We start from the raw sequence: 12575 nt of genomic DNA, 5'->3' as shown, positions 1-12575 counted from the left end.
ATCAAGATTCTTACGTTTTCGTAGATGAAAGCAAGCGAATTATTTTGACGTTGAAGTGTGAATGTGTGTCGATGAACACATGTAGACATTTATTTTACTTTTAATGTAAAGTCGATATCTGACTCCCTCAGCTGGAGGGAATGGGAAACTGCAGGCAACGCGGCAGGAAGGATCGTATTTAGAAGACATGCGGAGAAAACTTTAAATTGTGTGTGAACTATAGTGTAGTGTAGGGTTTGTACAAAAGCATGCTGACAGCTGTCTAACACTGTGGCTCTCCAGGACAAGTAGCAAAAAATCAATTTTATTGTTTTTTAGGTCGTGTATGTTGTTTAGAGACAGAGGCTGAGCTGGAAAAAGACCATTCCTAATGACTGTTCCTGCGTTAGAGTATCAAGAGGAAAAACAATTCATATCCGAGTCCAGTCAGATTTCTGCAGTTCATATATACATGTACAGTTATTAATGCGTGAACGTCACGGACGCAGCTCTTCTGTCCTCACAGCTCCTGCAGGTTCACCAGCAGCACGTTCTCGCCGCGGATGAACAGCTGGTTGATGTGTCTGGTGTGGACCTGCTGGTAATCCACCCTGGGCTTTGCCTGTCCTGTCCTGGGCTGGACACCAGCCTCTGTCTGGGCACTGGAGTCGTGGCCCTGACCCGCGACCCTTAGCCCCCTGGACCCCGTCCCCCTCGCCTCCTCTGATCCACGACTCCCCTGCACAGTCCTGGGGTCTGTGCCGGCTCTCTTCCTGGGCGATCTCCGCAGCTGGGGGGCATTCATCCTATCGGCAGCCACGCTCCCGTCTGCAGCCTTCTCCTGTCCCTCCGTCACGGGGGCCCCAGACTCCTGCAGTCTCAGCCTGTCGAACAGCTGCACGACGTGCATACACAGCGTTATTGCCAGTCCTACAGTGCTGGAGCAGCTTCATGCCGTTAAAATGATAGTCAAGACACCCAAGTTCCTGATTGGCTACAATGGTTCCTACAGCTCATAGTGCCCAAGCTCTGCCCGGAGCGGCACGCAGTGGGGTGTGTGGTACGTACCCGAGTGATGGTCAGAGCGCGCTCGTGATTAATGGCCTCCCCGAGGAGAGGTCTCCTGTATGTCTCGTCAACGTCCACCAGAGCCTGAGTGAGGAGCGAGACAGACAGAGAGAGAGAGGGGTAAGTGGGAAGGAGATGGACAGAGATGGACATTAATAAGCAAAGAAAGTAACAGGAGGACACAGAGACACAAAGAGACTGAAACGGAGACTCGCATTGCAACAGGATGCAATACACGCCAAGACCCAGACAGACAGACAGAACAGTTACACAAACCCTACCATGTTCCAGAACTTGTCGAACGCCACCAGGAAGCCGGAGCAGACCCCCCTCAGGCCTTTGAAGGTGCGGATGTGAACTCTGACCCGGATCCTCTCCTGCACACAGCGATACAGCTCTCCCAGTGGGCTGCCGGAGTGGACTGGCCACAAGGACACAGGACACATGTCACCACAACAATTTCCTGTAGCTTTTGGAAATGTTCTTTCTGCTAGACATGCTGATCAGAGAAATGCATCAAAACGGTGGTCAATAAAAACCCACTTTACAAATGTATTTTGTTCTTTTCCTTGACCAAAGAAGCTGAAAACATTTCTGATGCCCCAACCAGTATTAATCACACTGAGGATAAGGACAGCTTACACGCATGACAACTAGCTGTGCTGTCACTGTGCCGCTACCTGACATGCGCGTCAGCACGTTTTTGGGCGCCCTGGCCTTCTTGCCCCTCCGGGCCGCCGCCTCCTCTCCCTCGGGCGGCGCGTTGACCATCAGCTTGCGGAGCCGCTCGATCCTCTCCGGGTCCGGGACGCCCTTCCTGGCCTTCTTCTGCCGCGCCTTCTCCACATTCCCGGGCTTGGCTCTGCCCCTGCCGCCCTTCAGGAAGCTCTCGTACTGGGCGATGTTGTTGAAGCAGCGCACGTCGGGGAACGGCAGCGGGACGTCGGGCGCGTACAGGGCCAGCAGCGGGTCGAACTGGTGGGAAGTGACGTCTAGTTTGGATTCCGGGTCTGTCGGTTTGTCCCGACCTGCACCCTCCTCCTCCTCGGCCGGTTGCCGTCCCACCGGACCGCTCTTCCCGGCTCCTGAGTGCCGCTGCTCTGTTGTCTTCCTCTCGGTCTCCTCCATGTTTGAAAGACCCGCAGCTGGGGACCATGGGAAATGTGCCTGTGTTTATGTCTGTGGGACGCTGTGAGCCCTGCGCGCCACTAGAGGGGGCAAGAGGACGCGGTGTAACTTGTGTTGCATGTAGCAGCCTGTTCTTGTATTATTCATAATTATTGTAATACTATAACTGAAATGCCATTCACAGAAAAATACACATACACTGACCAGTGGGGCGGTGATACAATAAAAAGCGGGTTTATATGATGAGTCTGCGACATATCAGGTCCCACAGAACACCTTTGTGACCCAAACGACTATAAAGTGTAGTGTTGTGTGCCATTGCATAAACAGGAATGTATAATGTGGTGTGGTGTGGTCTAGCCCTAAATTGTACAACTTCTTAGATGAATCCACAAACATATACAAAAGCAGCACTGATACACAATACATATTCAATAATAATACAAAGCAGTCACCTGCATTTATTTTCACATACTTTAAATTCTGGTTGTTATTGTTGATTTTCTCCAATATGTATGTTATGTCACCATTTCAGTTCAATATTGTATCACTAGTTTATGATAGGACTCAGAAACAGTCAAGTTAAACAATATACAGATGTATGATACCAAACAGTCTCACTCATTGTACACTGGAAAAGTGCTCCCGGAACCAAAGTGAAGGGATGCTGTCCGCCATTGGGACATATTTGACAGTGGCACTGCTGGAGCAGGATGCGGAGGAAGAGGGAAGTGGAGTTAGTCGTTTCACAACAATAAAACGACTGGATTGGTTTAGACAGTCTTTTTAATGGGCGGATTTCAAAGTCATAACCACGCGTTTTATTGTTTTAAAAGCTGTTGATCCTCATTATAGACCAGATAAAGTGAGACGTCTGTTGGTGCAACCCGTATAAACTCCGCTCCACGTGTGCGGTTGCTACAGATATGACTGTCACAGCGGGTGAGAGTCGTTCATTTTACCTGTAATAATTTTATTTTGTTGTAACCTTATTTCCAGTATGCATGAATAATATGCATCATCATACGGCTTTGCTGTACACACAAAGTACAGTATATCCTACACACATACACCCGTTTAACTCTATGGCAAGGGTTCCCAATGTCTGGTGATGGAGGGCCAATTTCCCGAGGTTGCATGGGATGGGGGCCCGCAGGAGAAAATTAATACATTTCTATTAGGGAACATTTATTAACTTGAATTTGAACAATTTGTAACAGAAAATTGTCATGAAGTGTAAAAATAAAGAAAAGCTTCAGAAAAGGGGGGGTTGAAGGTTGGCTTTGGAGGGCCGCACCAAACATCCTCAAGGGCCGCATTTGGCCCCCGGGCTGCACTTTGGGAACCCCTGCTCTATGGCTACTATGAATTATTATTATGACTTGTAGCAATTAATTAACTATGAATTATGCATTAGATCTTACTAAAGTGTGATGTAGGTATTTATTTTCTTGCCCCTTCCCTATGGGCTACAGGTAGTTGATGCTGCTGCGGATCTCTGGGTGGTTGTGTGCGACCCGCTGGCGAGCAGACCGGAAGTGCTCCCTGGCTCTCAGCAGCTCGGCCATGGCCAAGAGCAAGTTCGAGTACGTGCGCGGCTTCGAGACGGACGACACCTGCCTGCGCAACTGCTACATCGTGGTGCGGCTGGATGGGAGGAACTTCCACAAGTAAGTTAGGGGATGCTGTCCTGTCTCCTAGCCCCCAGAGGAACCCCTGTGTCTGCAGGTTACTGTGATGGTGACACTATGTTTGGTGACTATAGTTCCCAAATACTGTCAAGGTGAAAGAAAGCATCAGATGAGTAACTACTACAAATGATGATAGTCATGGTAAAGAGAGGTTATTTGGGGGTCCCTCTGGGCAGATTTGCAGAGCAGCATGACTTTGCGAAGCCCAACGATGACCGCGCTCTGGGCCTGATGACACGCAGCGCCCGCTCGGTGATGGAGGCGCTGGAGGACGTCGTGGTGGCCTATGGGCAGAGCGATGAGTACAGCTTCGTCTTCAAGAGGAGCTCCAACTGGTTCAAGAGGAGGGCCAGGTAGGGAGCGCACTGCATTCACACATACAAATAATGACCGCACACATGAACATGTACAGAGAAAGGGAAAAAGAGAGCATGCTGTGTATTATAGTGGAAAGTAATTGAACGCACACTGGAGATCATACATCCTCTCAGCCCCATTCAGCATCTTGTCTCCCCGTTATCCCCAGCAAGTTGATGACTCATGTGGCCTCACAGTTCTCCTCCAGCTACGTTTTCTACTGGAGGGATTTCTTCGGGGAGCAGGAGTTGCTGTACCCCCCCGGGTTCGACGGCAGGGTGGTGCTGTACCCCAGCAACCAAAACCTGAGGGACTACCTGAGCTGGAGGCAGGCTGACTGTGAGTCGCTCTTCCTAGACAAACGGGTGGTCAGAGACTCAGCCGCTCAGCTGAAGAACCCAGACATGTCTGATGCTTTGGCACCATCAGCTTGCTAACTGGGCACCTATCAGAAGCATTTAGTTAATGCCTGTTGATTTTATTATTAGTAGTAGCGTTATGAAAAGCAATTATTATACTGTGTGTGCGCAACAGGAATCTTATTTCTGTTGTTATAATATGCTGCTGTTTTGTAATATCATATAATATTGTGATTCCAAAAGATAAGTGATCCCTGTGCTTTTTGTGCGTGTTGTGTATTGTTTCATTCCCTCAGGCCACATCAATAATCTGTACAACACAGTGTTTTGGAGTCTGGTTCAAAAGGGCGGACTGACGACGGCACAGGCAGAGGAGAGATTGAGGGTAAAAGACGTTATTTCATTAACCCCTCCGAGTTATCCTTCAGGTTAGAAGGGTCATCTGTGTTTTCTTGTGCATGAGGGAGATTGCATGACACCCAGAAGCGTTTTTGAAGAATGAGTTTAACACAAAGAGCTCTCCATCGCTTTAGAAATTCCTCTTTTTCTGTTCATGAATGGCTAGGTTATGCTCTCTCTCTCTCTCTCTCTCTCTCTACCTCTCTACAGCACATCACATGTAATGATATTACAACACAAAACTCTAGATAATAACAGGCTTCCCTCTTAAACACTGGGTGGTGGCCCTACACTTCAGTTAATAAAACATAATCCGCAAAATCCCTTCCAGCCCTAAATACACCATTAGTCCAGGCCTGAGATGAGGCTTTTTTCCAGCAGTACTGCTCCCTCTTTCCTAGTCATCCCCTCAACTTTGTGTATTTTGAAGGGCCTATTTCCAGTCCTAACTGTTCCTAATCTCCTCTTGTGCTCTTGGGGACGTGTTTCACTTTTGCACTTGGTGTCGGACAGGAGATACTGGGCTTTAGTATTAGTAGAGCAATGTTTATGATCAGGCATGTTGCTGTGTTTCAGGGCACCATGGCAGCTGATAAAAATGAGATTCTGTTTTCGGAGTTCAACATCAACTACAACAACGAGCCCCTTGTGCACAGGAAAGGCACCGTGCTAGTCTGGAAAAAGGTAAAAGGGAAACGAAAAACCTTCACAGTGTTTTGATTGACACAAGCCAGTTCCATTGGATTGTGTGGGTGGATTGGGGGGATACTAAGGTGAATATTTATTACTTTATTTGTTTGTCTGTTGTTATTTCATTTTTTATTTTTTATTTAGTTTGATGAAACCACGACCAAACAGATAAAGCTGCCCCATGAGGAGAAGGGGAAGGACGTGGTGGTGACTCGGACTCGGACCAAAGTGGTGGAGCAGCATTGTGACCTCATCGGGGACCAGTTCTGGGACGAACACCCAGAGGTTCTGGAAGGAGACCGCTAGCTGACTCGGCACATCCCCCCCAGTTTTTTAATGAGAGGCTTGAGCAGAGAGGGTCCAAGCACAGGGGCTGTTTTGCTCTCACACCCAGAAACACAAGGCCTGACTAAAACCCTGGCCAGGTGTTCATTTTGTGTAGTGAAACCCTGGCCAATATTGTCTTTCATCGAAACGTTGAACAGAACTCTTAGTTGGGATTAATGCCTTTCATTTAAGATGGAGGGTGCCGACTAATAAACAAAGGCAACAGTGAAGATGGGGTTTGAGCTCCGAACAGCCGTGCTGAAGAAGACCGGCTTGTTCTGCCCAGGTCTGGCACAGCAGCGGCTTCCCTGACAGAGAAGCCTTGATCCAGAAGTAGCCCTGGGGTCCCACTATGGACACACATCTGCTGTTCACACTGGTTCTATACTGGTAGGTCTCAATTAGGATTATACTGTATGGTTATTAATAAAACAGAGTGACCTAATCAACACCAGACTCCTGGATTGTGTCTTATTTCATATATTCTTGTTTTGTTTTGTTTGGGGGGGAGGGGGGATTTCAATTATTGTCCCATTAAATTCGATTATATCTGAAGTACGGTTCATTTCAACTTTTTTATGTTTTCTGTTAATGGCCATGCACAATATAATGAACTGGATATAAAAATCAATCCTGTATGAAATAGTTTTCATTCTGCACAAGCCCTACTCTCCAATTGTAATATGTCTTTCTTGCAAAACATGATGCCCACACTGTGGACAGCTTGGAGTTGCTGCTGAGGGTATTAGAATTGTTCGTACTGTGACCTGAAATGCAATAATAATAACAGTTTATAAATGTAATTATGGCGTCTCATTAGGGGGTTGTAACCATGCCAGTGTGGTTGCGTCATTGTTTTTATTTATAAGGCACTCGCGCCAAAACCGGTACATTTTGAACCCGGGCTCCGGCTGTCAGCGCACCAGTAATGGCGATGAAAAACAATACCATTGACCGGTTATGGTGCGTAAAACAGGACCACAAAAACTGCCCTGGAAAACGTCACCGGGCGGCAAAACCAACCGGTGCGCAGGCCGCTGCCGAAGTGCCGTGTGCGGGACGGGAAGAGCGGGGTGCCAGCGACATGGCGCCGCCGCTGGGCTCACACCAGGAGCCCGGCCCGGCGACTCCCAGACGGGCACAGACCCGGGTCATCTTTAAAGCGCAGAGGTCGAAGGATGGAAAGACCGTGGTGGTGCTGCCCGCCGGGAGGGAGGGTGATCGGGGCGATGCGGCGGAGACGCAGGTTAAGAAGGAAAATCGACCGGCCCAAGGTGCGAGGGCCCGCCAGCGCACGGTTATGTCGACACCGCCAGACGCGGGGGAAGCCACGGCCAGTGCGGATACTTTTACAGTCACTTTCCGGCCTCAAAATAAAGGCCCTACCCCCCCGAAGACGGCCCTCGCTCAAGGCGCAACCGCCTCGGACTCGACCCCGCCGGTGGCCTACGTGTGCGGTGAGCCGATCCGCCTGAGCCGAGTGCCCTTCCCGGCTCCGCTCATCACGCTGGAGTCGCTGGCGCAGACCTCGGTGAAAGTCGAGACGGCAGGAGTGCCTTTCAATTTGCCGCCTCCAGAAGCAGGTAACAGTGTCTTAATCCTAGGATGAGTCGTCGTCATATTGCCATGTTATTTTTTTGACACTGATTATTGACTGTTGTTTCTCATCTCTCTGCAAGACACGGTGTAGCAATGATCCCCCCCAGACAACTGCCCTCCTCTCCCCCCTGTGTCAACCTCTGCGGCGTAAGAGTGTTTCACAGGGAGGGAGTGATTACAGTGTGCGTAAGCTTTGGTCCTGCTTCTTCATAATTATGTTCAGTTCTGTTCCTAGGTGATTTTGACATTTCTTCTAGCAAAAACAAAAATGGCCAAATCAAGCGTCCTATGAATGCTTTCATGGTGTGGGCCAAACTACACCGGCCCTCCCTGGCCAAGGCCAACCCAGCTGCCAACAACGGTGACATCAGCGTGCAGTTGGGCATCGAGTGGAACCGGCTCTCCGAGGAGCAGAAGAAGCCGTATTACGACGCTGCGCAGAAGATTAAAAAAAGGCACTGTAGTGAATTCCCTGGTAAATCAGAACCGCACACAATAGCAGAGCAGATGAACCACACGCTGAACTAACAGGCTGTCTTTTGTCCAAGTATAATAATTGAAATAACATATAACTGAAGAATATTTCCACTTTGCACACAAGCTGTATCTTAACTAGCTGCAGAACTGCACAATTCCTTTGCAGATAAGCATTCGCAAAGGAGCCAAGCGTTGTGACACCGTTCAAAGAAATAAAGTACTGTGGACAGCGTTGGGCGGCTGCTGGTGATGCCAGTAAACAACAGAGGGTTGTACGGGCTCCAAACTGAGCCAATCTGCTGCCTTCTTCCTATCCAAAACCTTTGGCTCTCATTTCTTGAGTTTGAAATACAGTTTGAAATAAGAGACGCCATCCTGCTTCATTTACAAGGGACACACTTGAATACCGCCATTTACCTGAAAATACTCATGTAGTCATCATATTTAGAGCATTTGTCTTTTACCACTTTGATTGTTGTATTCAATCAATTAAATGAACCTGTTCTTTTGTTCTGTATAAATGCCAGTTTGGCAACAGGACTACCTCAGTGTCAGCAGACAGACATTTGCAATGCACTTCACACCCATGTACTGCAGGGAGACACAGGTTCGAGTGAGTGTACATGCAGTTGGTTATCCTCTTTCCAAAACACAAACCTAATCAACAGTTTGTTTTCTGACTATTTCTTGTCTGCAGCCACGAGACGTTCCCCTTTGTACACAAAATTGTCTGTCATCTCCTTTTCATTGATAGATTCGCTCCCCCCTTGCCCCCATTTATTATGAAGGCATTTGATGACATTATGCATTCCTTAACAGACTGGGTCTATCAACCGAGAATTGGAAAGAGAAAGTGCTACCCTCCAGGCGTCGTGTCTTTTGTAACGCCCACCTCCTCACAGACCAAGACCTCTACAACCACTGCTGCCGTCCCTGGCCCTGGTACCTACTCCAGGATGCTGACGGGCGCTCCCCGCGCTACCTCTGTGGGTGAGTGCATGACTGGGATGCAGCAGCACACACTTCTACAGAAGACAAGCTGCCTGACGTCAGGGATGGGCAAAGATACATGAAAATGTATTTTAAAATAAGATACCAAATACCTTCATTTTAAGTGTATCAAAATAAACTACAAAATACAGCAGCCACACCATGTATCAAAATAAACTACTGTATTTTTGTATTTTAAAAATATAAAAAATACTTTTACAAGGGAGCATGAAATCACTTTGCAAACCTTCCATCTATCAGCGTATTTGATCTATCCCTTCCCCAGTACACTGACTCAGTTGATTAAGTAGACAATGTTTGATAGCAACAGCTTTTCTCTGCCTAACGAGTCGTGCGATAAATCTGACATATGCAACCAGTTAACAGATCAAATATTCACATATCCCTGTGATCACCCAGATGAAGGTTAGTTTTAAAGTAACCAACAGTTTAATGTTTAACTAACAGTTTGCTAATGACTCACAATTGTATCCTAATTTAGTTACTTTACTTTGCATCAGAAACACTGACTCAATGACAAACAAGTCATTCATAAGAAGACAACTGATGGCACCTTTATTTATAGCAACTAGTTTCTAAGTAATTAATAATTTGATTGTTAATCATAAATATAATAATAAATTATGTGTCAGGCAGTCAATCATGCAATGGTATGCAAAATCATGATCCTACTAAACAGCTACTTCAATTAGGGTACAATCATTTAGCAATCAATTATTTATTTATCAATCATTGGACACCTATTTGGAGGTTGAAAACAAACATTTTAGCACTTTGTCAAGAATTATTAAATGATCAATATGTTTTGATTTTAAATGTAGGCAGAAACGTAATCAGAAAGTAGCAACAGAACTTGTCAAGAAGCATTAACCCAACTCCAACCACTTAATCTATTGAGAGCCTCAGAATATAGGTTTAGAGGACACATACACATTAGTAGTGTATTGAAAACATTTACAGTGCATCCGGAAAGTTTTCACAGCGCAATTTTTCCACATTTTGTTATGTTACAGCCTTATTCCAAAATTGATTAAATTCATTATTTTCCTCAAAAGTCTACACACAATACCCCATAATGGCAACGTGAAAGAAGTTTGTTTTAAATCTTTGCAAATTTATTAAAAATAAAAAATAAAAGCACATGTACATAAGTATTCACAGCCTTTGCCATGACACTCAAAATTGAGCTCAGGTGCATCCTGTTTCCACTGATCATCCTTGAGATGTTTCTACAACTTGATTGGAGTCCACCTGTGGTAAATTCAGTGGATTGGACATGATTTGGAATGGCACACATCTGTCTATATAAGGTCCCACAGTTAACAGTGCATGTCAGAGCACAAACCAAGCCATGAAGTCCAAGGAATTGTCTGTAGACCTCCGAGACAGGATTGTATCAAGTTTTTTTTTTTTTTTTTTTTTTAATTTGCGAAGATTTCAAACGCGTTGCCATTATGGGGTATTGTTTGTAGAATTTTGAGGAAAATAATTAATTTAATCAATTTTGGAATAAGGCTGTAACATAACAAAATGTGGAAAAAGTGAAGTGCTGTGAATACTTTCCGGATGCACTGTATTTAAACTCTAATAGAGAATACTACAGATCCGGAATTCCAGAACCGTTCAAAAGTTCTACCAAAAACAGTCAAACTTATGTGTGAGAGAGGGGAGTGTATTGAATGAGTGTGTGCCCTGTGGTCTACATTGCCGAGGTCTTTTTCTCACCTTGACCTTCTGCATTGGGTATGGATCAATTCTCTGTTCTGATCAACAAGTCTGGGCAAATTAGGCACCAATCAGAGGCAGCATTTTAAGGATGTCATCATATAGACGTCTCCCAAAGTATTTTACAGTATTTTTAAAATACAAAACTCTAAAGTTTTTTGATACAAAATATGAAGCCATTTTCATCAACCCTATCAAATACAAAATTAGGATTTTGTAATTTGTATTTGAAATACGTATTTTAAATACTGCCCATCCCTGCCTGATGTGACTGTGTGAGATAGACATCTGAATCTATGACTGAGCAGCTGCTTTTAAATTGAAAGCTTACTTGTGTGTGAGTCAAAAGCTGCTTTGCGTATGACTTCAATAGTACCCTGCAGTGCTTCTAAAAGAGATGTTTGCCACAACAAGTAAATAAACTACTGGAAAATCAGTGCATGTCTAAGAAATAAACCCGAGTACCAGCCTTGTATCAGCCCTGTTGCAGGCATACAGTATTTCTAAGCAAGACAGCAAACGGTTATCAGTATTTATTTTTTAACAAAATTAGATTTATTTCTATTCGTGATAGATTGACTGTATCGCTTTGTTTTATTCTGAAATAAATGTAAAAATGGACTTAAACTATTTCTGTTTTTTCTTCGACAGGAGGCAGTCAGGGTTTCACCATTCAGGCACCACAGAGCACCGCTCCTGGTTTAACCCCAGTGGCAATGTGTCAGTCGGCCCCCTCTTTCACCCTCCCAGGGCCAAGCTTTCATCCTGCGGTCATGCAGATGGTTTCCAGAAGCACCGAGACCAAAGACACCGCAAGGATTCGCTACAGCACGGCACCTCAGCAGCCCAAGCCCATGGATTTGCCACCCAACTGTGTGCCAGTGGGCTCCAGAGGCCCCCAGCTGGCCCCTCCGCCCCTCATCCACCCTCACATGTACTTCCCACACCCCCCTCCACACCCAGTCTGTCTCTTCCCAAACACTCGGTTCCCTTTCCCTCCTCCTTTCTTCCTGCCAGCGCCGCAGTTTTTCCCTGCAGGGTGAGTACTGAATTACACTTGCCACTGTATCTGATGTCTGCCACTATAAATGACAATTTACATTACACTGACATACTCTGCCTGCTTTAATCAGTAGCAATATAACTAAATGATGCAGTGCCTCTTGCTTGTATTTGTCAGCCCCTTCCCTTACAACCTCACTCCGCGAAGCCGCGAAGCCCCCAAACCCCCGGAGGAGTTCCTGAGATACTGCGAGGAGCGCTATCAGGAGGCCATGTGCTCCATCCTAAACCGGGACTATCGCTTCAGAGGCTGCGTTGGGAGCGAGGAGGGTCCCAGCACCAGCCGCATCTCGGAGGAGGATCTGGGCGCAGAGCCGGCACGGGATGAGGGCAACCCGCAGAGCGAGGTCACAGAGCCCTTCGAGGAGTCACTCAGCCCGCTCATCATCAACGTCACGGACACCGACACCGAAGACGAGGCGGACGAGGAGCAAGAGCTCACGATCCTGTAGCTCCACCAAGGCCCTTTCAGATTTAGCCCAACTGTAAAGGAACTGCAATAAATATTCTGTGTTACTGAAGAGAGAGGAAAGTTGTTGCTTTGTCATCTTTGTGTGTGTGTGTGTGTGTGTGTGTGTGTAAAGTACATTTAATGTTCACCAACTCCCCAAATGTCTGGGTTACAAAACATCTAGCACTGATCCAGTATGTTGATCTGTGGAAACGGGCATTGCTGAAATAATATTTGAGCTTTCCAACATTT

At 46.3% G+C, this 12575-nt stretch overlaps 3 protein-coding genes across 3 annotated transcripts; 2 read left to right on the top strand and 1 right to left on the bottom strand.

Annotated features, from left to right (window-relative positions):
• Positions 1–263: 263 nt before the first annotated feature.
• lsm11 (LSM11, U7 small nuclear RNA associated) lies at positions 264–2205 on the bottom strand. The gene is made up of 4 exons (XM_066717056.1): positions 1728–2205; positions 1329–1468; positions 1048–1131; positions 264–874 (listed from the first exon to the last, which is right to left on the bottom strand). Exons 1-4 carry the CDS (start codon positions 2173–2175, stop codon positions 500–502), a joined length of 1047 nt encoding a protein of 348 aa, XP_066573153.1. The 5' UTR covers positions 2176–2205; the 3' UTR covers positions 264–499.
• A 14-nt stretch (positions 2206–2219) lies between these two features.
• Positions 2220–6452, top strand: thg1l (tRNA-histidine guanylyltransferase 1-like). Its single transcript, XM_066717055.1, has 7 exons — positions 2220–3117; positions 3651–3845; positions 4043–4219; positions 4393–4562; positions 4879–4967; positions 5558–5665; positions 5816–6452. Exons 2-7 carry the CDS (start codon positions 3658–3660, stop codon positions 5975–5977), a joined length of 894 nt encoding a protein of 297 aa, XP_066573152.1. The 5' UTR covers positions 2220–3117; positions 3651–3657; the 3' UTR covers positions 5978–6452.
• A 460-nt stretch (positions 6453–6912) lies between these two features.
• Positions 6913–12357, top strand: LOC136763219 (transcription factor SOX-30-like). The gene is made up of 5 exons (XM_066717054.1): positions 6913–7581; positions 7833–8072; positions 8894–9064; positions 11462–11849; positions 11991–12357. Exons 1-5 carry the CDS (start codon positions 6927–6929, stop codon positions 12322–12324), a joined length of 1788 nt encoding a protein of 595 aa, XP_066573151.1. The 5' UTR covers positions 6913–6926; the 3' UTR covers positions 12325–12357.
• The last annotated feature ends 218 nt before the right edge of the window (positions 12358–12575 follow it).

The sequence above is a fragment of the Amia ocellicauda genome, chromosome 11 (assembly GCF_036373705.1).
Source record: "Amia ocellicauda isolate fAmiCal2 chromosome 11, fAmiCal2.hap1, whole genome shotgun sequence".
Lineage (NCBI taxonomy): Eukaryota > Metazoa > Chordata > Actinopteri > Amiiformes > Amiidae > Amia > Amia ocellicauda.
Note: the sequence above shows the minus strand (reverse complement) of the source record. Positions and strands in the feature narration are given on the sequence as shown.

Bases quoted from the DNA above. Each gene is read 5' to 3' on its own strand.
- lsm11 (XM_066717056.1), bottom strand. From the start codon at position 2,175: ATGGAGGAGACCGAGAGGAAGACAACAGAGCAGCGGCACTCAGGAGCC. The intron at 1,469-1,727 runs GTAGCGGCACAG...CCTTGTGGCCAG, and splicing joins CGTGCTGACGCGCATGTCAG to TCCACTCCGGCAGCCCACTG. The intron at 1,132-1,328 runs GTAGGGTTTGTG...CTCCTCACTCAG, and splicing joins TCGACAAGTTCTGGAACATG to GCTCTGGTGGACGTTGACGA.
- thg1l (XM_066717055.1), top strand. From the start codon at position 3,658: ATGCTGCTGCGGATCTCTGGGTGGTTGTGTGCGACCCGCTGGCGAGCA. The intron at 4,220-4,392 runs GTAGGGAGCGCA...CGTTATCCCCAG, and splicing joins TGGTTCAAGAGGAGGGCCAG to CAAGTTGATGACTCATGTGG. The intron at 4,563-4,878 runs GTGAGTCGCTCT...TCATTCCCTCAG, and splicing joins GAGCTGGAGGCAGGCTGACT to GCCACATCAATAATCTGTAC.
- LOC136763219 (XM_066717054.1), top strand. From the start codon at position 6,927: ATGGCGATGAAAAACAATACCATTGACCGGTTATGGTGCGTAAAACAG. The intron at 7,582-7,832 runs GTAACAGTGTCT...TTCTGTTCCTAG, and splicing joins TTTGCCGCCTCCAGAAGCAG to GTGATTTTGACATTTCTTCT. The intron at 8,073-8,893 runs GTAAATCAGAAC...ATTCCTTAACAG, and splicing joins GCACTGTAGTGAATTCCCTG to ACTGGGTCTATCAACCGAGA.